This window comes from Coenobita brevimanus, chromosome 66 (genome assembly GCF_032717465.1).
Source record: "Coenobita brevimanus isolate Jiangsu-jjx chromosome 66, ASM3271746v2, whole genome shotgun sequence".
Lineage (NCBI taxonomy): Eukaryota > Metazoa > Arthropoda > Malacostraca > Decapoda > Coenobitidae > Coenobita > Coenobita brevimanus.
In genome coordinates this window covers 18,968,153-18,994,699 of record NC_137019.1, presented here as the reverse complement: position 1 = coordinate 18,994,699, position 26,547 = coordinate 18,968,153, and the positions used below count along the sequence as shown (strand labels likewise).

Sequence of the window (26,547 nt, the reverse complement as noted above, 5' to 3'; positions counted from 1 at the left end):
CATCTGCAAACAACAGTACAGGGAGTTTCCAAACACTGCTCTCTCTCATTAAGGCCACTCCAACATCCACTGCCCTACCCTGTATCACTTTTATAACCCCATCCATATACAGATTGAACAACCATAGCGACATGACACACCTATCTATTTATCTATTGCCAGCTGCCTTCATCCCTTATACGAGGTGGCCACAACCAAAGCGCTTGCATGTCACCCTGTCCCCCGCCATTTCACTGCCCTGCTCCCAGTTCACACCACCCTCTCTCATATACCTCTCCATTCCATCCCTCCATTTCATCCTTGGCCTTCCCCTCCCTCTCTCCCCTTCCACCTCGCTCACATACTCTCTCCTCGTCAGCCTCTCACTCTCCATCCTCTCCATGTGGCCAAACCACCTCAGTGTATTTCTCCTACTGCTTCCTATCACATCCACATCCACACCACAACGCTTCTTCACATCCTCATTTCTCAGTCTGTCTCTCCATGTGACTCAACAGGCTCCTCTCAAAAAACTCATTTCCACTGCTCTCACTCTTGACTTGTGTCCCTCCATATTGGTCCAAGCTTAACTGCCATGTGTTAGAGCTGGTATCACAATACTGTCATGTAATAACTTTTTCACTTCCATGCTCACTTCCCTGTTTCTTATCACTGCCTTCAAGGAACCAGCAACCTTTCTTCCTTGTTGTACCCTTTCAAGCACTTCACCCTCCAAATTTCCATCCTTACTTATCACACTACCCAAGTACTTAAACGTACTCACATTTTCCAATTCCTCATCATTCAACCTCACTGTACATTCACTGACTTCACCTCTCTCGACGACCAAAACTTTACTCTTCCCTACATTCATCTTTAGATTCCGTTTCTTAAACACTCTCCCAAACTCATCCACCAAGCATTGCAGCTCCCCTTCGTCTTCACATACCATGACACATCCTTGTTTCAATCCAATCTTCAAATAGAAAAATTCGCTCAGTTCACTATCCACACGCACTGCAGCCTTAGCACCCTCATACGTACTCTTCACAGTATTCAACAACTTCCCATCTAATCCATATAGTCTTAATACTTTCCACAGTCCTTGTCTATCCACCCTGTCATATGCTTTCTCCAAATCCATGAAGGCTGCATACTACTTCTTTCCCTTTTCTAGAAACTTTTCCACTAAAAATCTGAGAATGAATATCTGATGTACACAGCCTCTTCCCTTCCTAAAACCTCCCTGTTCTTCTCCAACTGATTCCTCTGTTATTTCCCCAACTCTGTCAATATGTATCCTACCATATACTTTTCCTATTACACAAAGAAGACAAATCCCCGTATGATTACCACACACTTCTTTTTCCTTTTTTCCATTGTACAGGGGAATATTTATACCTGACTTCCAATCCTCCGGGACTCAACCTTCCTCCCAGGCCAGTCAGTACATCTTCCACATCCATTCTACTACTATCTCTCTCACATGCTTCAGCATTTCACCACACACTCCATCAATTCCTGGGGCTTTCCCCATTTTGAGTTTCTTCATTGCTTCCACAACTTCCATCCTACTGGTTTCTTCATCTCTTCTCACATCCCTCTGTCTCCCAAACATTCCCCAGCCATTTATACTCACATTACTTTCATTTCTCTCTGTTCAACAATTCCTTAAAGTATTCTTTTCATGTGCTCATTTTTTCTTCCTTCTCCACTAGTAAGATACCATTTTTATTCTTCACTCCTTGACTAAGTTTTTTGCAGTTGCTGACATAATTCATTTTTCCTCATAAGCTCTGTTGTTTGTCCAACACGTTTTTGGTCCAACACGGGACCTGTGCATGACAATATTACCGTGTTGGACGCGAGGGTACTGTATATACATATGTATATATATACATATATATATATATATATATATATATATATATATATATATATATATATACAGTATATAGTAATCCCTGTAATATCCGGACGCCCATTTTCTGGACATCCCCAATAACCAGACGTTTTCGTCCTGGGATCCAATATTCCTAAAATGGGCCAAAGACCACAAAAATTTTTTTTAAAATCTGACTTTTTTCCCACCCGTAAACTGAAATTGCCGCGTGGTGACGAACAGCTGTTACACCATGGTCCCTTCACCCCTTCCTTCCTCCCTCCTCCCCCCTCCCCTGTCAGGGTTGCCATTCGGTATTTTTCATTACCAAATGTGGGCCAATTTGGTAATGAAAAATTCGTTTGGTAATGAATCAGAATAATACAATACCAAACGGATTTTTCACACGTATGAGGATACACAGGATGGAGATGGTGGATTGCTTGCTCTCTCTGATTAATTTGGAAGCCTATATAGCGTGATAATAATCAACATGCTGTTAATTATCAGAAGAGTGATTACATGTATTTCCACTTGTGTATATAATCAGTGAAGAATAGATGCTTGCTTTACAAATTTGGTAATGAAAGTTAAAAATGGTAATGAAAATTGAGGAGTTTGGTAATGTGGCCATTGCAATCTGGCAACTCTGTTACCCCGCCATCATCAACTGTCACAGCCTAACTCCAATCGAGAGCAGATGCTTATAGCAATGCAAGCCACAGGTGCTCGTTTTTGTGCATAAACAGTGAATAAACTGCAATACCTCACCACTAGAACACACGAGAATTTACAGTGTTGTGCAGTGATAAGAAATTAGAATATAGAGTGCAAAGGATTAACTGTGGACTGCAAACTGGCGGTTCAAACCAGTCCAGGAGCCAGGGACTTGTTGTAAGTACCCAGAATGTATAATATTGTATAAACTCACCTCTAAAACCTCATTTTATGGTTCTTTTCAATTTATTTCAGTCTTTTATGTCCCTTATTGGTGTGATCTGGGTCTTAAATAGGTGCAATGCATGTCCAGAGGGGGTTGTATAGGTGTTTTTCTGAGTTAGGGTCCATAAGTACAAGTCCAGAAGGCTGGGGCCCAATATCCGGACAGGATCACTATCCGGACATGCCTTTGGCTCTATTACATCGGATACTGGAGGGATTACTTATATATACATATATATATATATATATATACACAGTAATCTTCCAAATATCTGACATAATAGAGCTAAAGGCATGTTCGGAAATTGAGCCCGTCTGGATATTGGGCCTCTGCCTCCTGGACTGGTACTTAAGGACCCTAACCCAACCTAACTCAGAAAAACGCCTACTGTACTTAACTTCCTACCAGACATGCATAACACCTATTTAAGACCCTAGTCACACCAATAAGGGACATAAAGCATGAAATAAATGAAAACGAACCAGAGAATGAGGAATTAGAAGTGAGTATGGAAAATATTTAGCAGTGTACAGGGTACTTACAGCATGTCTGTGGCTGCCTCCTCTAAGGCTCTGGCAGCGGTGAAAATGCTCTTGAAGCACATACAGTAATCCAGTGTTGTGCTGCATTTAATTCTTTGCACTGTGAGTTATAATTGTTTATCACTGTACATTCTGTTCTTAATTGCACCACACCGGTTTCAACTGCCAGTTTGCACTCCACACTTAATCCTTTGCACTCTGAGTTCTAATTTCTTAACACTGCACAACACTATAAATTCCCATGTGGTCTAGTGGCGAGGTACTGCAGTTTAACCACTATTTATCCATAAAAATGAGCACATGCGATGAGCATCTACTCACAATGGTAGTTAGGCAGTAACTGGGGAGGGGGGAGGAACAACAGGGGGCCGACGGCCATGCGTAAAGACAGCTTTTAGGCACTGCGTGCCAATTTCAAATTACAGGTGGGAAAAAAATTTGGGTTTTTTTAGGATTTTTTTCGTTTTTGTGCCATTTTTGGGTTCCAAAGGCCCAGGCCCAAAATGACCGGAAATTGAGGTTTCCAGGAATTGGGTATCCGGTTATTACAGGGATTACTGTATATATATTATACAGTAAGCTCTCTAGTATCTGGACGCCCCGTAAATGGACACCCCGATACCCGGAGATTTTGGGCTACAAAAAAAAAAAAAAAAAAAAAAAAAAAAAAAAAAAAAAAAAAAAAATCCGAATTCACTTTCACCCATAATTTGAACTAAGCGCGCAGCACTGAACAGCTGTGTTTACGCACAGCCCCTTTCTTCCTCCCCTCCCGGGCCTCCCCAGTTACCGCCTAACGACCATCTAGGCTAGATGCTCACCACAATGGATGCCGAACGTGCTCGTTTTTGTTATTAAACAGTGAATAAACTGCAATACCTTGCCACTAGATCACATGGGAATTTACAGTGTTGTGCAGTGTTAAGAAATTAGATTTTAAAGTGCAAAGGATTAAATGCAGAGTGCAAACTGGCGGCTGAAACTGGCACGGCGCAAGTAAGAACAGAATGTGCAATGTTAAACAATTATAACTCACAGTGCAAAAGGAATAACCCACCGCATGCCAGTGCCATTTTAAAATGGTCTGACATAATTCCACAGCCAGTGCCAGTGCCATTTTAAAATGGTTTAAAATAAAAAAATTCACCATGACCGCATTTTTCAAGATTCGCAGGTAAAAATTGGCAGGCATGTATGGTAACTGTTCCTCTACTATCCCCCAGGCTGTCAAGGCCATACACACACTTTCTCCCCCCCCTCACGCTCACCCTGCCTCACTCTGCCTGTGTGCCTCACCCAGTGCTGTACATAGTGAAGGCATTTTGTAAATATTTTCATGTAAGTGTAAGTTGTAAATATTTTCTTGTAAGTGTAAGGACTATATAGTGAAGTCAAGTTGTAAATACCTTCTTGTAAGTGCCAGGACTGTACGTAATGAAGTGAGGTTGTACTCATCTTCAAGTAAGTGTAAGATAATGCATTCACAGTGAGAAAGACAAACAAACTGTGAAAGATGTTGAAGTAATAAGTAATCAGAAAAGTGTACTGAACATTGCTACACCTTCCCAAACATAAATACCTGAGTATACCTTACACAGAAAACGACTTTCTCTTCCCTACATGATGAGCGTGAGAGACCGGCTATACCTGTATACGAGTATGTAGGACTCAATAAAACCCATTTCTGAGCCTTGATGAGCATTTTAATGGTGAAATTCATTGTTTCCACATCAAAATCTATCATTTTAGCACAAAAAAAAAAAAAAAAAAAAAAAAAAAAAAAAAAAAAAAAAAAGGGTCGAAAAATGGCCGGCACTGGGACGACCCATAGGGCTAAAAATAGCTAGCACATGACGGGTTAAGTGCAGCACAACACTGTATTAATGAACGTGCTTCAAGAGCATTTTCACCACTGAGAGAGCCTTTAGAGAAGGTGGGTTAATCTTCATAACAGCCACGGACGTGTTGTAAGTACCCTGTACGCTGCTGAATATTTTCCATACTCACCTCTAAATCCTCATTCTCTGGTTCCTTTTCATTTATTTCATGTTTTCTGTCCTTTATTTGTGTGAATAGGGCCTTGAATAGGTGCTATGCATGTCCAGTAGGGAGTTATGTAGGTGTTTTCTTGAGTTAGGCTGGGTTAGAGTTCATAATGACCAGTCCAGGAAGCAGGGTCCCAGTATCCAGACGATCCCACTTCCTGGACATGCCTTTAGCTGTATTACATAATTATGATATTGGGAAGATTACTGTATATATATATATCCATCATCCAATCCTACGTTGCCCCATGAGGAGCATAGGAGCCTGGGGCTAGGCAGTTGGTCCTGACATTTAAGATGAGAGTGACCAACCTCACTCATCCCTGAGTGGCATTACGTGAGCAATAAACCCCAACCATCCCTTGGATATAAACCTTCACTGGCTCAATCCGATTGGAGCACAATAATTACCCACTAAACCACCAGGTGCCAAAATTTGGTTATGTGGTTACCACCCAGCGTAGTAAATGGTTTCCTGGTGTACAGGAAACCATTTGGCTTGTCACTCAGTGTAGAGTCACCCACAGGCAGAAGCAAGAGGAAAGAATGAAGGAATGAAAGACAGAAGAGGGAGTGTAAACTCACCCGTAGGCAGAAGGACGAGGAAAGAATGAAGGAAAGAAAGACAGAAGATGGAAGGAAAGAAGGATGGAGGAGGGGACAGGGCAGACACTCGAGAGCAGCACTACACTGAGTGAGTGGATGGTGAATGCCCCCCACCTACCACAAATATATATATATATATATATATATATATATATACACACACACGAGGTGCTACCCAAAATTCCAGTAATTTGAATATTGTAGGAAAATAAGGTACCTTTCCTCCAAGTTCTCAGAGGTGCCTTTGAAGTAGGCCCCTTGGGCATGAATACAGTGGTCCCAGCATTTTTTCCACGAGTCCATGCATCCTTGGAAGGCTTCAGGTGTGGTTGTCTTGAGCACCTCCTGTGATTCTGTCTGGATCTCCTCAATCAAGTAAAATCGACGTTCTTTCAGTCGTAATTTCAGCTTGGGAAACAGAAAAAAGTTGCAGGGGGCAAGGTCATGAGAATAGGATGGATGGGGATTGACTACCATGTTAATGGAAGCCAGGAATTGCTGGACAACAACTGATGTGTGGGTGGGGGCATTGTCATGATGCTTCCTTGTTCTTCCACTGTTCTGGACGTTTAAAGCTAGGGCTACGGTGCGAGTGGATGGTGAGCTGAGTGACTTCTTTGATCTCAGTGTGGGACTGAAACAGGGTTGTGTGATGTCTCCATGGCTGTTTAATATATACATGGGTGGGGTTGTAAAAGAGGTGCAAGGTAGGGCAGTGAATGTGGGGCTGGCCCTAATGAATGAGGGTGAGATTTGGAAGCTTCCGGTGTTGCTGTTTGCTGATGATACAGTATTGTTGAGTGAAGATGAATGGGAGTTGCAAGGTTTGGTGAATGAATTTGGGACAGTGTGTAGGAGGAGGAATCTGAAAGTTAATGTAAACAAAAGTAAAGTTATGGCGTTTGAGAGGAATGAAGTCACAGAGTGTGCAGTGAGGTTGGATGGTGTGGATATGGACAATGTGAGTGCATTCAAGTACTTGGGTAGTGTGATAAGTAAGGATGGAACTTCGGGGGATGAAGTGTGTGAAAGGGTGCAGCAGGGAAGGAAGGTTGTTGGTACACTGAAAGCAGTGATGAGAAATAGGGAGGCGAGTATGGAAGTTAAGAAGTCACTGCATGATAGTATTGTGATCCCTACCCTGACGTATGGAAGCGAGGCGTGGACCTTGCAAGAGGGGAACAAATCAAGAGTGAGAGCAGTGGAAATGAGTTACTTGAGAGGAGCATTTGGAGTGACGTGGAGGGACAGGTTGACGAATGAAGAAGTGAAGGAGCGTTGTGGGGTAGATGTAGATGTGGTTGAGAAGATTAGGAGAAATACACTGAGGTGGTTTGGACATGTGGAGAGAATGGAGAATGAAAGACTGACTAGGAGGGTGTATGTAGGTGTGGTGGAGGGAGGGAGAGGGAGGGGTAGACCGAGGATGAGGTGGAGGGATGGAGTTGAGAGGTATATGAGGGAGGGGGGGGTGAGTTGGGGGGAGGGTAGTCAAATGGTGGGTGACAGAGCGACTTGGAGGCGTTTTGTCTGAGGCCACCCTTTACGGGATTAGGCCGTCGGGCTATAGATAGATAGATAGATAGATAGTTCTCCCTCAGACACTGCAAAACTTCGCAGTAAAACTTTCCGATGACAGACTGACTGGATGGGATGAATTTATTGTGAACAATCCCTTGGATATCGAAGAAAACGATCAACATCGACTTGACATCACTGCGCCACTGGTTCACCATTGTAAAACAACCAAACCACCTACACACCACGTTACAATAGTAAGTGTAGCTTAACAATACGTTCACTCACAGACACGGCCAGGGCCACACTGACGAACAAGGGATACTGCTGACTCCTCCTAGTGGCAAAAGACAAAACTGCAAACAGTTGGCTCCTTCTGTTCAAATTACTGGAACTTTTCGGTGGTACCTTTGTGTGCGTGCGTGCGTGCATGTGTGTGTGTGTGTGTGTGTGTGTGTGTGTGTGTGTGTGTGTGTGTGTGTGTGTGTGTGTGTGTGTGTGTGTTAGGGAGAGTGGGTGGAGAGTGTGATTTGTGAAAGGATTGAACTTGCTGGAGAGTCTCTTGAGTGTGTGGAAGTTTTGTTACTTGAAGACATGTTATGTGCTGAAGGTGGGGCTGGAGTTAGGTCTGTGGCTAAAGTAAGGAGTGGTTGGAAGAAGTTCAGGGAGCTGTTTTGCCTCTCCTAACTCTGTGAGGGCTCTCCCTTCATGTGAATGGATCTTTGTATGCAGCATGTGTTGGGAGTGTAATGCTGTATGGTAGTGAGACTTGGGGAGTAAAAGAAGAGGATTTTTTCAGACTCAAATGTACAGAAATGACAATGATTAGGTGGATGTGCAGTGTGTCCCTGAGATTAAGGCCTGGGGGGGGGGGGCTAGATTTATGAAGGAAGAGTTGAGGGATAGGATGAGATTGGAGTGTACTGGTGTTGTGATAAGGAGAGGTAGATTGAGATGGTTTGGTCAAGTGGAGAGGATGAGGGAAGATAACTGGATGCAGAAAGTGGGAAGTGTTAATGTTAGGAGTTGGGTTGTGAGAGGTAGACTGAAAAAGACCTGAGATGAGGTCATTAAGTGTGACCTCAGGGATAAAGGACTGAATAGGGATGCTGCCAGAGCTCAAGCGGCATGGACAGCTGCCATTAAGTGACCAAGGCCAACGCATGCAAGCATGTAGGAGCCTTCAAAAACGAATGAACGAACGTATATTCCTTCATTCCCCATCTAATCCAGTGTTGCCCCATAAGGAGTGTAGGAGCCTGGGACAAGGCCAGTTAAGCCTGACATTTAAGATGAGAATGACCAGCCTCGCTCATCCCTGAGTGGCATTATACGATCAATAAACCCCAACCATCCCTAGGATATAAACCTACGCAGGCTCAATCCAATTGGAGCATCTTAATTACTCACTAAACCACCAGGCATCATAATTTGGTTATATGGTTACCACCCAGCACGGTAAACGATTTCCCGGTGTACAGGAAACCATTTAGCTTGTCACTCAGTGTAGAGTCACCCACAGACAGAAGGAAGAGGAAAGACTAACGGAAAGATATACAGAAGAGGGAGTATTAAGTCACTCGTAGGCAGAAGGAAGAGGAAAGAGTGAAGGAAAGAAAGACAGAAGAGGAAGAGAGGAAAGGGCAGACACCCAAAGCAGCACTACATCAAGTGTGTGGATTACGAGCGTCCCCACCTATATATAAATATATATCATCATCATCCGGACCTCCTTTTCCACTCCAGGGCAGGGTGAGGAGTAGCAATGTCCAGAAAGCCAATTTGCCCAATTCAATCAGCCACGCTTCCATTCACTCATCATTCAGGCCCCCAGAATCCTGGCTCTATTGGATACACCAAAAACATTCACCATGTTCTGTAGCTTCACATGACCATATCCGATTGAGTCAATCCAGATGCTGCCATGTTAAAAAGGGGTGCCAATCCCTGATCATGCACTTCTCCCCACAACACTCATCCAGCCAGCTCGATCTCTTGTCAGTTCCCTAACCTCACCAACTTCCAAACCTCTCTTCTTCACACACTCATCCACCATATCTCTCCACCTTCTCATTGGCCTACCTTGCCTCCTCCCTCCTTCAAATTCACTTAGATATACCTTTTTCACCACTCTATTGTTATCCATTCCCTCCACATGACCATACCATCTCAGTACACTATCTTCAATTCTGGTGTCTTCACTCCACATTTTTCACGAATCACATTACTTTGTATCCTACCCACCCTCTGTACTCCAAGTGCATTCCTCAGCAGTCCCATCTCCACCACTCTTACTCTTTACTTTACATTTTCAAGCCACATAGTCTCACATCCATGTTAAAGTATGCGCTAACACTCCTTCATGTAGGCCTCATGCAGCTGCAACACTCAAGCCTCTGTCTTATCAAGGCCATTGCACCTGCTGCTTTCCTTCCTTGTGTCACTCTACTTTCAACTTCTTTTGCACATTTTCCTCTATTTACTATCACTGTACCCAGGTATCTGAACTCTCTCACCAATTCCAGTCTCTCTCCATTCACTGTAACATTGCACTGGGAGTCACCTTCTCTCTCAATAACCATCACTTTACTCTTCTCTACATTTACTCTCAAGGTATGACGCTCACACACATCAGCAAAACCCTGCACTAGCCTACAGAGTTCTTTTGTCCGGTACTTCCAAGCAGTACTGCATCACCAGCATACAACAAATTTGAGATAGTCCATCCACTACCATTCATTACCAATGCCATCAATCTCTCCACTACTAGTGTTTTTACTTCTTTCATCACCCCATCCATATACATATTGAACAACCAAGGGGACATCACACAACCGTGTTGCACGTCCAGACCGATCGTGAACCCTTCACTTAGATGCCCATTAACCCTTACACATGCTTCACTACCATCATAAAAACTCTTGACGTTACCTAACAGCTTACCATCTACATTGTACATGCGCAAAACTTTCCACAATCCTTCTCTGTCCACTTTGTCATATGCTTTTTCCTGATCGATAAATGCCATAAACACCTTATGGTCCTTCTCACAAGCCTTCTCCACTCTCTGTCTCACTGCAAATATTTGATTCACACATCCTCTGCCACTTCTAAAGCCATTCTGTTCATCACTCACTAGGACTGATAATATCTCTCATACTTTCTCTACAACAATATGTACATATAAATACAGTAGAACCTCTTTGGTCCGGACCCCTTTAATCCGGACTTCTGTTAATTCGGACAAAATTTAAAAATAATAAGCTCCAAAAATATGTTGAAAGTAATTCTAAAGTCATTTTCAGTATTGGCGCGGAAAGCGATCATCATTCGTTTAACCTTGGATCACGCTAGGTCTCAACATGGGCGCCTGTTTAAACACATGCTAGCATTCGTTCCATCAACTAGTTCACCAACCACTAATATTTTTACACTGTATTTCAAAAGTTAATCCTTACCATGCCCCTTAATGCAAGTGTAGCTTCTGCAATGAATAAAGGTGTTAAAAGGAGGAGTTTGCTTACACAAAAATGGGTCAGAATATTCTGCAGTGTTTAGTGATTTATTTTTTGTACTTAAATGTGCTTTACTTGTACATCAAACACTAGCTTCTTGCCCATATGGGCGTTATCAGTATGCCAAAGATGACAATGTATTTTTTGCTTACATAAGTTTTATTTTTATTCCGAATATTACAGTTAACTAATTAAGTTATTTTTTTGCCTGCACGGGCCTTAGTCACTTACTACAATTTAAAATGTAGGCTAGTTTCTTATCATGGCCTTACCTGTAAATTATGCAATACAAAACTATCGTACATGATTAGTTTGGTTATTTTAGTATCCTTTCATCTTTTGCAGTTATGTAGGGTTGACATATGCAACATATGTTAATAATTAACAAACATACCATATGTAGAGAGTTTTTGGTATGAAATGGAGATTACCCTGATGGTCCGGACAATCTGCTAATTCGGACAACCCTTCCCCCCATATAGTCCGAATGAGAGAGGTTCTACTGTATATATATATCTATATATATATCTATATATCTATCTATCTATCTATATATATATATATATATATATATATACAGATATAGATATATATATACAGTATATTTATATATACAGGTTATCCCTTAATTCACGCGAACTTTTTTCACACGATTTCGGTTATCCACGAATTTTTCGTACAATAGTTAAAACAAAATTATAGTATTCAAATAAGTAATTTCAATATACAAGAGAAATAAATAAAATATAAAAAATGCCTACCTGCTGCCCGTGTGCACACATATATGTATGTGTGTGTGTGTATGTGTGTGTGGGAGCCTGGGAGGTCGGTCTACCACGCACCACATAGTCAGTTTGAATCAGACAGTCGAACCATGCAAGACTTGCAAATCGTTATTTGTGGCTTATTTTTCTGCCTTCCAGTAATTGCCTGCCTTGTCTGTCAACATGGGGCATAAGCGTAGTGCTAGTGATGCATGTGGTAACACACCAAAACTGACTTGTAAAGTGATGTTGCTGACAGAGAAAGTTAAAGTGTTGGACAAACTTCAGGGAGGAATGTCGCCGACAATTCTCCGTCAGGACGATTCCCCGTCATTTATTTACATACCAGTTTATTTAGCAAGTACAGTACACTAGTTTTTTACTTATATGAGTTATAAAATCCCCCTGAAAATTAGTTATTAAAGTATTAATTAATCAATAATAAGTATATTTAATAGAATGACGGGGAATTGTCCATGTTTTGACGGTGAATTGACTTGATGGTGAATTGTCTCAGAACCGTATGTTTGGCGTGAGTCAACTGTTCATACAATAAAGAAGGAGAACGTAGCATACGAGAGACAGTGAGGGCCAGTGCACCAGACTGTGTAGAAGTGTCTCCACCTACGCCTGTGAACTGTCTTGTAACCACATGTTTGGGGTGAATGAGTCAACTGTTCATACAATAAAGAAGGCAGAATGTAGCATACGGGAGGCAGTGAGGACTAGTGCACCAGGCTGCTGAAGTGTCTCCACCTACGCCCGTGCTTGTCAGGTTTCAGTTAAATTTCTTACATTTTTGTTGTTTTTAATACTTTATGCTGGTTTATAAGGTGTATGTAGTGCATAAACAGTATTATTCAGATGTAATATACGTATAGACATGCGTAATTATGTGCACACAAGGGCAGAACATATACGCGAATTTACCACATACACGAAGGGTCTGGGAGCCTAACCCTCGCGTGAATTAAGGGCTTACCTGTATATATATACAGTATATGTATATATATATATATATATATATATATATATTGTATATGGGTGTATATATATATATATATATATATATATATATATATATATATATATACAATAAATATAAATATATACAGTATATATATATATATATATATACAGTATATACAGTACCCTCGTGTCCAACACGGTAATATTGTCATGCATGGGTCACGTGTTGGACCAAAAACGTGTTGGACTAACAACAGAGCTTATGGGGAAAAATGTATCATGTCAGCAACCCTCGGAAAAGTCACCCTAAATACCTACCATATACCTATACATATATCGGTACTACTGTAATTATAATAAATGGTACTGTGCTATGAATGATAACTCACCTTTTAGGATAGTGTTGGTGGGCTTGCTGGGAATGCAAGGTGGTATCCAAGGCCGTAGGTAGTCCTACTGGGTCCCCAGAGGATGGCTGCTGGCGTCACTAGCGGGTAATGGCTGTTGCTCCTCCTCAACCTCCCTCATAAATCCTTCGAAATCACACACAGAATCACTATCTTCGTCCACAGCCATGGAAGGTCCTGCTTCTGCCTGTCCTAGCACTATGTAATCCTCGGCAAACAGCATGCTTCTCACACTGTTGCCAGAGCCCCGTCTCGTGACTGTGGAAAGTGATCGCTGTCGCTGACTCGGTAGAGAATAAGAAGCAACTTTGTTTATAAACTTGTACACACGCCGATGAGAAGGGTTTCAAAACGATTGATATTTATTCTAAAATATTAATATGTATTCAGTGTCAGGCTAAATGTTCAATGCTGTAGTACGATACATTCTCTGTCGAGTCGCCTGGGTTTTGGTCACACTGTTTTGCCCGTCGTATCCTCGGCAGGAATCCATCCAGATGAATTCCAAATGCCCGTGGTATCGTCGGCAATTTTACCACGTTACCGTTCCAATTTACCATCGTATCCTCGGCAAACCTGGTATGAAGTGCCGTGTGATAGCCTTCGGCTGCCAGGATCCTGTCTTGGTTTTTTATTATGATCCTCACGTTGGCTTCATTCATGTCGTAGGCCTTAGCAATGTCAACTTTCCTCTCCCCTTTCTTCTTCCTCTCGATGCTTTCTAGTTTGGTGCCCTGAGGGAGGTGCCGACACTTCTTGGGGTTCTCAGAAGGTTTCCTAGGCATCGTGAGCATGGTAAAATGCAGTAACAAGGGCAGAAAATGCAGCAAGAAAAAAGCACCTTCCAATGCAATTATGCGACTGAGTGGCGCTGTGGCAGGAGAAATTTAAACAAAACATCACGTGACATCAGAAGCGTTTTTAATTGGGCGGGATCACGATCACATCACGATAGCGGGCGGGGAAGGCTACTTGATCAGAAGTTTTCATTGGCTATCATCATCATGGGAATGTCCAGTATGACCGTGTTGGACCGGGGGTGAGTGTGCTAGAGTTGAACTCTGCGGATTTCGCCCACTTCTCGGAGCTCTGTGCGTGTTATGCTAACACATTCGTGTTGCAGTAATTAAATTGTATTAAATAATACTAATTATTTGCTCTCCGTGCTGGACCTGAATCGTGCTTGACTAACACATGTTGGACACGAGGGTACTGTATATATATATATATATAGTATATATAAAAAACTGGCAACCCTGAATATACAAAACCTTCTCTGCCTTTCCGGAAAAAAATTGTGTGTTTGTGCGTGAGTTGAGCACGGCATTCCTGCGGGCATCCTCCACTGCACCTGACACCATCTCAATCCCAACCGTCTCTCGCACATGGAGGGCCATGGTTATACTAATGGACCCTGAGGAAGACAAAGTAAAATATCATGATTATTACCATTGTCACTGATCATAATCATTGTACTTCTGACCAATTATTCCACCCTAGGATGGGGTGAGGTAAGGCAGAGTAAAAAAAAAAAAAAAAAAAAAAAAAAAGTTGACAAAGACAAACTAACCAAAGTCTGACCAGTCATAATAATTACAACAATAACAACAAAAATATTGATGATGATGATAATAATAATAATAATTATAATAATAATGATAACACAAAATAATAATAATAATAATAATAATAATAATAAAAATTATAATAATAATGATTATAATACAAACTAATATTAATAATACAGTGATCCCTTGGTTATCACACACTTGGTTATAGCAACTCTTCCCCCCTCTGACTTCCTCATGACTGACATCAAAATCTCTTCAACTGATTTAGTATCTGCCAACACTGACCTCAGTACTAACAAGGCATAAGGGCCTGATGGGGTCCCTCCTGTTGTCCTCAAGAATTGTGCTTCTGTGCTTACACCCTGCCTAGCCCTTCAACACTAACCTTATGTTTTTGTCATACCAACACTAACCATGGGTGGCTCACATTCGATATTGAAAAACTGCAAATAGAAACTAAATAGAAACCTATATTCAAACAGACTTATATATGGGAACAACTATCTTTGTACTTGATATTTTCATTATAGGAAACTGAAAATAAGATTAATTTCTTATGTAAATCAAGTACTGACAAAAATGTCTAAAAACAATTTTTCTTTTACAAGTTACACTGAATGGAAGCATGGCCCAATGGACTGGGCAAACTTAGGCCGTCTGGACGTTGCTGCTCCTCACCCTGCCCTTGGGTGGGAAAGGAGGTCCAGGTGGTGATGATGATGATGATGATGATGATGATGATGATGATGATGATGATGATGATCCAGCCAAATTACTAAACAAAAAACATAATTGCACAATGTCTTCTAAACTCCTCCCACATCCTCCTATGAGTTCTTTGGGCCACTTCCGAAGGGTTGACCATCCCCCAGCTACTCTGTTTCCTGTAGGGTTAATGAATCTGTGTTAAACCAACCATGGGTGTCACACATCCAACTGACCCCCTACAGCAGAAATTAGCAGTCTGAGCAGGATGGGCATAACATCCTCCTCCACAACTGCCTACTGGATGAAGGTACTGGAGCTCACAGGCAACTTGGACATCTGCTTCCCTACGTAACTGTAATGATGTCATGGGCGCCGGATGCCTCCCACCAATGGTTGGTATTTAAGGGCTAGGTACACTCTTTCACCTTTGTCTATCAACTTGTACCTTTCCTTCTTGCTGGAAGTTTGCTCTCATTCAGCCTGTCCCAAAGAAGGGTAACCATTCCCACCCAATTGCTTTAACATCCTTATTTCAAAAATTTTTAAGTCTATTCTTGCCAGAAAAAAAGTTTTAAAGCACCTTTCCTATCACACCTTTCTTTCAAATCTTCAGTATGGGTTCCACCAGGGACACTCCATTATCGATCTTCTAACCTACCTTTCAGACTCCTGGTCATTCTCCTTTCGGGACTTGGGCAAAAGCTTTGCCACTGCACTTGACATCTCAAAGGCTTTCGACTGAGTCTGGTATAAATCTTTAATTTCTAAACAGCCCTCTTACGGCTTCTGTCCTTCTATCTGTGCCTTCATTTCTAGCTTCCTTTCTGGTCATTCTATAGCTGCTGTTGTATACAGGCACCATTCTTCTCCTAGAGCTATCAATAGTGATGTTCCCCAGAGTTCTGTCCCATCATCAACTCTCTTCCTTTTATTTGTCACTGCCCTTCTAAAGCTGTACATCTAACCCTATCCACTTATACTCTGATGACTCCACCCTTCACCTCTCCATTCGCTTTCCACAGTGTCCAACTCAGCAGTTACTTCAACAAACAGGGATAAGGCTATTGCATATCTAATGTCTGACTTTGCTCATATCTCTGATTGGGGTAAAAGTAATCTTGTTTTTAATGCATCAAACACTTGTTCTTACAACTTTCAACCTCACAAAATCTCATGCGAGAGTATCCTCTAATCTTTAACAATATTCAACTCAATCCTCCATCATCTTTAAACAACACCTGGGGTTTCATTCTCTCAGGATTTATCTTGGAAAGATCATATTACCTTTCTTATCAAAACTGCTTCCAAAAGATTAGGTGTGCTAAGCCAACTCCGTGCCTTCTTTACCCTTGCACGGATGTTGACTTTATACACGGGTTTTATTCACCCCTGCATAGAGTACAACTCTCATGTGTGGGGAGGCTCCCCACACACAACTCTTCTCAACAAGGTGGAGTCAAAGGCTTTCTGTCTCATTAATCCCTTAACCGCGGGGATGTTGGAAGCGGTCCGTGCCCATCCCACAGGGATAATCGCCCTCTAACTGTTTTTTTAAAAATATTTGCCAAAAATCAGTTATTAGTCTTAGAATATTATAATTATATATGCATATGGCACATACCTTCAGCTTTCTCCTGGGATGTTTGTTAAGCTTTCGTCAACTACCGTAGGACTTGTGGAGACTTCTGAAGTTGGGTAACGAAGTCTCCACTTTACACTTCCCGACACCCCGTAATATGATTACCACTGCCTAATGTTATCACTAGAAACACCATTCTATGGATTTCAAGTAGTTTGGAATCCATACTAAAAAAAAAAAAACTGTGAAAGCAATGTAAATTACAAGCCCATACGAGCTTTCCACCCGCGCTTGTTCCCCGCTGGTATTCTGTCATTTATTATTTATAAGCACTCACACTTTATATTCCTAGTACTTTATTACACGTATTTATATATACAGTATTTATCCATAAGTTTTCTTCAGTAACAGTAGTTTATTTTCACGCCAGGCATTCACTTTCTCGTTCAGTAAACTGGCATAGAAAACGAAGCTTTCACATTCACTGTTATTACTCCATGTACAGTAATCCGTCCACTATCCGACGTAATAGAGCCATAGGCATGTCCGGAAAGTGGTCCTGTCCAGATAGTGGGCACCAACCTCCTGGACTTGTACTTATGGACCCTAACTCAGAAAAACACCTATACAACTCCCACTGGATATGCATAGCACCTATTTAAGACCCAAATCACATCAATAAGGGACATAAAAGACTGAAATAAATATAAAAGAAGCATAAAATGAGGTTTTTGAGGTAGGTTCATACAATAGTAAACATTCAGGGTACTTACAAGTCCCTGGCTCCTGGACTGGTAGTTAAGGACCCTAACCTAGCCTAACTCAGAAAAACACCTCCCTACTGCACATGCATAGCATCTATGACACTACATATTCACACCAATAAGGGACATAAAAGAGTGAAATGAGGTGTTTCAGGTAAGTATAGTATGGAAAATACAGTACAGTACAGTATGAAACATCCTGCCTACTTACAGCAAGTCCATGGCCATCTCGATGAATAACCGCCTCCTCTCAGACTCTAACAGTAAGAAGGATTTCCTGAAGCACTTGCAGTACACTGATCATGAAGTCTTGCACTGAACTCAGTCATTCGCACTCAGAAGTCCATTCTCTTCACACTGCGCACTCTTGTTTTATGTTCCATTGTAACTTAATAAGTGTTGCACTCTGCACTTTAAGTCTTTCCATTCATAAAACCAATTTCAAAACAAATCACAAGTTTATTTACACTAAATTTAGTCCAAAAATTTTGTCTTTTCACTCAAATTTCTACTTTCTTTACAATACTGTATGCACTGTTTTTCTTTCACTGCACAACACTAAATTCCCGTGTGGTCTAGTGGAGAAGTTCTTGCCGTTTAATCATTGTCAGAGTCTGAGAGTGTCGCTGGCAGGTGACCTAGGGGTGTGTTGCTGGGTTGGGGCGATGGCGTACCCGCTGCAGATGACTCGGAAGATAGACGCAAACTCACGTCGAGCAGTGACTCCACCGTGGCTGATGTGCTGGGCTGTGGCTCGGAGCATGAGGGCCTGTCTTGGGGAGGCAACGGAGTGGAGCCAGGGCTGGGTACAGCAGGGGTCACGGGCCTGAAAAAGCTGTCAATCGTTGACTGACGCAAGGAACGACGATTCTGACGATTTATGATGCACTGCCTGAAAGCACGCACTTCCTCCACAAGTCCCAAGGGCCCCATCTCCCTGTCGCAGTCCGGGTGTTCCAGGTAGTCCAGAACGAATTCTAGGTGTTCCCGAAGTGCGCTCAGCTTGGGGATGGCTGGAGTTGTGTCATGCTGAGAGGAATCCGCATCATCGTCGCCGTCCTCGTCAGAATTTTCAAGCTGGGTACTGACACCTGCAACTGAAGATGCGATCTCGATTATCAGACAAGGTCTGATACCCAGGATTGCCCTCGTCGTCATCCAACCACTCACACACTTCGTCCACATCAACATCATCGCCGTGCGCACGTAGACGTGCATGGAAGTCATCCACGTCGAAACCTAGGAAATCGTACTCCACATCCATTCCGAGAAGCAGACGAGACCAACCATTTTCTAGTCTTGACAGGGATTTCCTTCTATGCACTGGCCTAGTTGTAAATGGCAGACTTGATGTTGTAGTGGAGAAGGTTTTCCAAAGTCTGCTGGCCTTGCATGTCCTGTCCCTCCCTGCGCTCGTCCTCGTCCTCGAGAACAACTATCACTTCGTCCAGGAACTTCCGTCGGTATAGGCGCTTCATTGCCACAATCACTCCTTGGTCCATTGGTTGGATGAGAGCAGTAGTATTAGGTGGCAGAAACATGCACCTAATGCGGCCATTCTCAGCCACCAAGTCCTTGTTGCACGGATGGGCAGGTGCATTGTCGAGGAGAAGGAGGGCCTTTACCTGGTTGCGTGGCATTCCCAGTTTCTCCGTCTGGTAATGTATGACCTCCTTGACGAAATGGCGGTGGAACCAGTCTTTGAAGATGTGGGCTGTGAACCATGCCTTCAAGGAATGGTACCAGATGACAGGAAGGACATCCATCACCCCATGAAGACACCGAGGCTGCTTTGCATGGCCAACAATAACGGGTTTAAGCCGGTGCATGCCGTTAGCACTGGCACAACACAAAGCAGATAGCCGTTGCTTGGAGAGCTTGTGGCCAGGTGCACGCTTCTGCATCTCCTCGGCTAGAGTGTTCGTAGGCAAAGAGCAATAGAATAAACCAGTTTCGTCAGCGTTGTAGACTTGACCGAGAGTGAGGTCCTCCCTGTCAATCAAGCCCTTCACCTTGTGCCGAAACTCCTCTACTCCATCCTTGTTAGCGTCCAAAGCTTCGCCATGAGACTTACAGTTGGTAAGGCCATGCCGTAACTTAAACGCAAAGAGCCAACCCTCGGATGCCTTGAAGTCTAGGGCGTCATGAAGCCTTGCGAACTTCTCAGCAGCAGCCTTCAGCTCCGTACCACATACCATCACAACAGCAGCACGTTGCTGTCGATACCAAATCAACGTGGAGCAGTCGACTTCAGCAACCTTGGGAGTAAACATCATCTTCCTCTCCACGTTGCGTTTGCTTTTCGACAAGAAGTCAGCTGTGTACTCCATGAGTTTGTCTTGGGATCTCTTAATATCAAACAAAGTACATCGGGCCAGACTGAACTCACGGAGGATGCGTGAAGAAGACCATCCCGCATCTACACTCTCCAATATCTCCCGCTTCTTCTCCTGAGTCAATACCACTCTCTTCCTCTTCTCAGGTGGCGGGGCCATCATCACACACACAAAGGAGAAGCCCGAGAGCAGCAGGAGTGCCTGCAGCAGGTAAGGCACCACCACAAAAGCGAGCATGTGGGCTGCCATGACGACAAGCGTTCACTCATGACAAGAGACAGGCGGAAAGTGGAAAGGATGCAGGGGAGCTCTAGCGGACGTCGGAGGAATGACGCGCCACAACAAAGCTGTCCCGCGCGCGCCAAGTTCATATTACGGGCGGGAATTTTTCTTTTTATCCCCCCCCAATTTTTTGCGGTTCTCGGACCATTTTGGGAATATTGGATCCCGGGACGATTATGTCCGGTAAGCGGGGATGTCCAGAAAGTGGGCGTCCGGAAAGTAGAGGGATTACTGTATTTGTACTTATATTCTTATATTACTAATTATTTACATTTCTATTTACATTTTCTGTTTAATATTTACATGGATGGTGTTGTAAGGGAGGTGAATGCAAGAGTTTTAGGTGGTCTGAGTCTGGTAAATGTTGATGGAGGAGAGTGGAATCTGAAGCAGCTGCTGTTTGCAGATGATACTGCACTGGTGACTGATTCAGAGGAGAGATTGAGAGAGTTGGTAGAGGAGTTTGGAAGGGTGTGTGAAAGGAGGAAATTGAAAGTAAATGAGAATAAGAGTAAAGTGATGAAGTGTACGAGGTTGATAGATGGTAGGGGGATGAATATAGTTTTGAATGGTGAGTTGCTTGAGGAGGTAGATTGTTTTAAATATCTAGGGTCACATGTTGCTGTGGATGGAAGAATAGATGCAGAAGTGAAGTTTAGAATAAATGAAGTAGGAAAGGTGCTGGGAGGAATGAAAAAAGTGTTTAAATGTCGTTCACTTAGAATGGATGTAAAGAGAAGGCTGTATGAGGGTGTTGTGGTACCGACTGCATTATATGGGTCTGAAACATGGAATATGGGTGTAGCAGAGAGGAAAAGTTTGAATGTAATGGAGATGAGATGTCTGAGGAGTATGTGTGGAGTGACGCGTATGGATCGGGTGCGAAATGATGAAGTGCGAAGGAGAACTGGAGTTGTTCGGGAGATGGCTGGTAGAGTTGAGCAGAGGGTGTTGCAATGGTTTGGGCATATGGAGAGAATGGATAATGAGCGATTGGTGAAAAAGATAACTAGATCTGATGTGAGAGGTGTAAGACTGAGAGGAAGACCACGAATAGGATGGATGGACAGTGTGAAGAGAGCGCTGGATGCGAGAGGGATGTCTGTTGAGCAAGGAAGAGTGGCTGTGCGTGACAGAAATAAATGGAGAGAAATTGTGAATGAATAAGTGATGACGCAGCCCTGAGGGGATATTCTCCCGCATTTGGTCTGATCAGCTAGTCAGGTCAGGTGCGGGTAAGGGGATGGGTCTGTTATGATGTGGCAGGGGTAAACCAGTTCTGCTGTCGGGCCCTGCTGCGGATGTCACTGATTGCATTGCCCAGTTGACCCTTGTGCGGTGTGGTGCGGTGAGGATCTGTCCGTTCTCCCCTTTGGGGCTAAGATGCGAATGAATGTGTTTGAATGGATGAGTAAATGGAGAGTGAGTCGTCCTGTCTCGGCTACCTCCCTTTCCTTGGGGGAAGCAGCCTAGGTATATAGATAGATAGATAGACATTTCTATTTTATTAACACTATGTTATGCACTGTCACTTGTGGATCGCAGCCTTCCTCTTCGTAGTGGCAGACATTTGCACCATTCTGCTGTTCAATTATATTTACATCCATTGCTTTCACTTGCTATTAACACATTATTTACATTTCCACTTGCACTGTTTTAGAAATGCTTCAGGCTGTGGTAATCAAAGAAGCAGGGTACACAGAGGGGAACCTGGCACTCAGCGCACTGCCAAGAGGTGCGTTTGTGCTCAGGTGTGCGTTGGGTGGTTTGTGCACACACCTGGCACCTGCGGATCGCAGCCTTCCTCTTCGTAGTGGCAGACATTTGCACCAATCTGTGCCGATCCATGTACACCCTCTGCTCAAGTCTGTCGGGAAGTCTTACGGCATGGCATCTTGGAGCTGCTGCTGTCTATCTATCTATCTATTGCCAGACGCCTCAATCCCGTTTGGGGTGGCCACAAACAAATCGCCTCCAAGTCGCCCTGTCCCCCGCCATTTCACTGCCCTGCTCCCAACTCACACCCCCCTCTCTCATATACCTCTCCACCCCATCCTCGGCCTCCCCCTCCCTCTTCCCCCCTCCACCTCACTCACATACACTCTCTTCGTCAGTCTTTCGCCCTCCATCCTCTCCACATGGCCAAACCACCTCAGTGTGTTCCTCATAACGCTTCCTATCACATCCACATCCACACCACAACGCTCCTTTATATCCTCATTCGTTAGCCTGTCTCTCCACGTGACTCCACAGGCTCCTCTTAAATAACTCATTTCCACTGCTCTCACTCTTGACTTGTGTCCTTCCAACAATGTCCAAGCTTCACTTCCGTATGTTAGATTTGGTATCAAAATACTGTCATGTAGTAACTTTTTCACTTCCATGCTCACTTCCCTGTTTCTTATCACTGCTTTCAAGGAACCAGCAACCTTTCTTCCCTGCTGTACCCTTTCAAGCACTTCACCCTCCAAACCTCCATCCTTACTCATCACACTACCCAAATACTTAAACGTACTCACATTTTACAATTCCTCATCATCTAACCTCGCTGTACATTCACTAACTTCAACTCTCTCAAAGACCATCACTTTACTCTTCCCTACATTCACCTTTAGGTTCCGTTTCTTACACACTCTCCCAAACTCATCCACCAAGCCTTGCAGCTCCCCTTCGTCTTCACTCAACAACACAGTATCATCTGCAAACAACAGTACAGGGAGTTTCCAAACACTATCCTCTCTCACCAGGGCCACTCCAACATCCACTACCCTACCTTGTACCTCTTTTATTACCCCATCCATGTACAGATTGAACAACCATGGAGACATGACACATCCCTGTTTCAACCCAACTTTCAAAGAGAAAAATTCACTTAGTTCACCATCCACACGCACTGCAGCCTTCGCACCATCATACATACTCTTCACAGCATTCAACAACTTCCCATCTACTCCATATATTCTTAACACTTTCCACAATCCTTGTCTATCCACCCTGTCATATGCTTTCTCCAAATCCATGAAAGCCGCATACAACTTCTTTCCCTTCTCTAGAAACTTTTCCACTAAAGATCTAAGAATGAATATCTGATCTACACAACCTCTTCCCTTCCTAAAGCCTCCCTGTTCTTCTCCAACTAATTTCTCTGTTCTTTCTCTAACTCTGTCTATAAGTATCCTACCATACACTTTTCCTATTATACTAAGAAGACAAATGCCCCTATGATTACTACACACTTCTTTTTCCCCTTTTCCTTTGTACAAGGGAATAATTATACCTGACTTCCAATCCTCCGGGACTCTACCTTCCTCCCAGGCCAATCTGCACATCTTCCACATCCATTCTACTACTATCTCTCCCCCATGCTTCAGCATTTCACCACACACTCCATCAATTCCTGGGGCTTTCCCCGATTTAACTTTCTTCATTGCTTCCACAACTTCTATCCTACTGATTTCTTCCTGTCTTCTCACCTCCCTCCTTCTCCCAGCCATTCCCCAGCCACTTATACTTGCATTACTTCCATCCTCTACGTTCAACAATTCCTTAAAGTGTTCTCTCCATCTGCTCACTTTTTCTCCCTTCTCCACTAGTAATCTACCATTTTTATCTTTCATTCCCCTGCTAACTTCACTTCCACCCTGTCTTACTCTTTTCACTTCTCTCCAGAACATTTTCTTACAGTCCCTCCACTTTACACTCAAATTCCTTCCAAATTCCTCATCCACTCTCTTCTTACTCTTTCTTACTAATCTTTTCACCTCTCTCTTCCTTTCCACATATAACTCTCTCTTCCGCCTCTCAACTTCTTCCACGCCCCTATTTCTCACCCATTCATTGTATGCTTTCTTCTTTTGTGCCACAGCCTGTTTCACCTCTTCAGTCCACCATGCTGTTCCTTGTACCCCCCTCCGCCTTCTCTTCCTTCCACACACCACATCACATGCTGCACATATTTCTTCTGTAAATATCTTACACACACCTTCCACGTCTCCCATCTGCTCCAATTCATATTTGCCCAATCGTTCCTCCACTTCTCTCTTATACTCTGCCTTTTTCTCATCCTCTTGTAACCTTTCCACTCTCCTTGCAACTACTCCTTCCTCTCGTCTTTCCCTTCTTCTATTCCTCCATCTCACTTGCATCCTAATTCTGGCCACCACCAAGTAGTGGTCAGAAAGTCCACTCCCCCAACCTCTATACACTCTTGCATCCTTTACACATTTTCGCATCCTTTCATCCACACACACATAATCAAAATCATTGCCTTCCTTTCATTCAGTTCACCACCCACCCTTCTCATCACTCGCCATGTATACCTGTGGATCATTTTATGCCTGAAGAGGGTATTGGCTATCACCAACCCCCTTCCAGCACAAATGTCCACTAATGCACTCCCATTCTCATCTATCTCGGCAGGCACACCCCACTCACCAACTATTCCATCCACCTTCACATTACCAACTTTACCATTCATATCACCAATCAAAAACACTCTCTCATTCCTTCCAAACTTTTCCATGCACATTTCCACATTTGTCCAGAACTCTTCTCTCACTCTTCTAGCACGATCTTGCGTTGGCGCATACACACACACAATCACCCACATTTGTATTCCAACTTTCAACTTTACCCACACAATCCTTGACCCAAGTGATCCATACTGTCTTATGCTCTTCTTCCATCTTTTACTCACAACTATACACACTCCTTCCTTTGCCCTCTCATTCTCATCTACTCCTGCACATATACCCCATCCATACTCCCATTCTCTCACACTTTCTCCTCTCCATTTTGTTTCAGTTATTCCACATACATCCACTTTCGCACCCTCAAGCACCTGGACAATCTCTCTCTCTTTCACCTCATCATTCGCTCCTCTTACATTCCATGTACTCATTACCAAGTCCTTTGTCCGGTCCTGGGTCGTCATCGTTTGGTCAGTCCTTGTCCGAGGCTTCTTGTTTGTTTTTTTAGTTAGTTGTTTTCCGGGGAGGGGCACTAACCCTCCGCCAACCCTTTTAGCACCCTACCATATCTCTCAAGCAGCTGCTGAACACAGGTCCTGGCAAACAACCTCAGGGAGAAGGACTTAGGTGGCTTTACCTTCACCTTGTACAGGATGGAGGCGTTCAGCATCATGTCAATGAGATGCAGAAACACTTTCCTGTACCACCTAGTATTCTTCCTGAGGCAGTCAATCTCTCCAATCATCATGTCGGACTTGTCCACCAGCCGGATGTTGATATTATAGTCGACGACAGCATCAGGTTTCACCACAGGTTCGCCTGTCCTACAGTCGACCTTCCCACTGTCTTGAAGTTCCCCCTTGTGTACGGTGGTAAGCATGTGCATGACCCTCTTGTCATGCCACCGTATTGCCAGCATCTTCTCAGACTTGCTTAGGTGCACGTCTCCCCGCTGCGAAGTTCCTGCCTTGGGGAATTTGGGGAAGTGGGCACGATTGCTCTTGACAGTGCCGTAGGAGCTGATGCTGTGCTCTGAAAGGTATTTAACAAGTTTCAGTGCTGTATAATAGTTGCCAGTATAGAGCACATGATTCCCACCAAAATACCTTTCAAGTAGCACTTTCACTACACAGCCTGAGAAGCCAAAGGGGTGTGTTTTGTCCAGATCGACAGTGCTGGCTGAATAGATGACAAAGTCAAGGATGTATCCCGTCTTACAGTACAAAGAACTTCATTCCAAACCAATAACGTTTGCTTGGAATGTACTGTACGAACCTCAGACATCCTCTGAACAGAACCAGGGATTCATCTATGACAACCTTCTGAAATGGGTGGAAGAATGACATAAATTTATCCTTCATTCTGTTCAGAATCTCCCGGATCTTCCAGAGTGGGTCAGTCTGGGAAGGTACATCATTGTTGGTGAAGTGCAGGTTTACCATGATGTTAAGTAACCGATCTCTGGCAATGTACTTACTGAAGGTGGGTAATGGTAGTAAAGGGTCCATGGACCAGTAATCTTCCAACCCATGCTTCCATGAATAAGGCATCAGAAGCATGAGGCCGAAGAACACAAACAGTTCCTGCAATCCAAGCACGATCCATTGTTGCATTTTCGCTGTACCTGCACCACTTGCAGCACGTTGTGACTCGTACCTATTGGTCTCA

General features: G+C 43.4%; 1 protein-coding gene across 1 annotated transcript in view; it reads right to left on the bottom strand.

Annotated features, from left to right (window-relative positions):
• The window catches only part of LOC145405302 (tRNA (uracil-5-)-methyltransferase homolog B-like), a 74,850-nt gene that overhangs the window by 5,667 nt on the left and 42,636 nt on the right, over window positions 1-26,547 (bottom strand). The window contains exon 8 of the mRNA XM_080276722.1: window positions 14,442-14,584. Coding sequence (XP_080132848.1) covers window positions 14,442-14,584 — 143 coding nt within the window. The remainder of the gene's footprint in view (window positions 1-14,441; window positions 14,585-26,547) is intronic.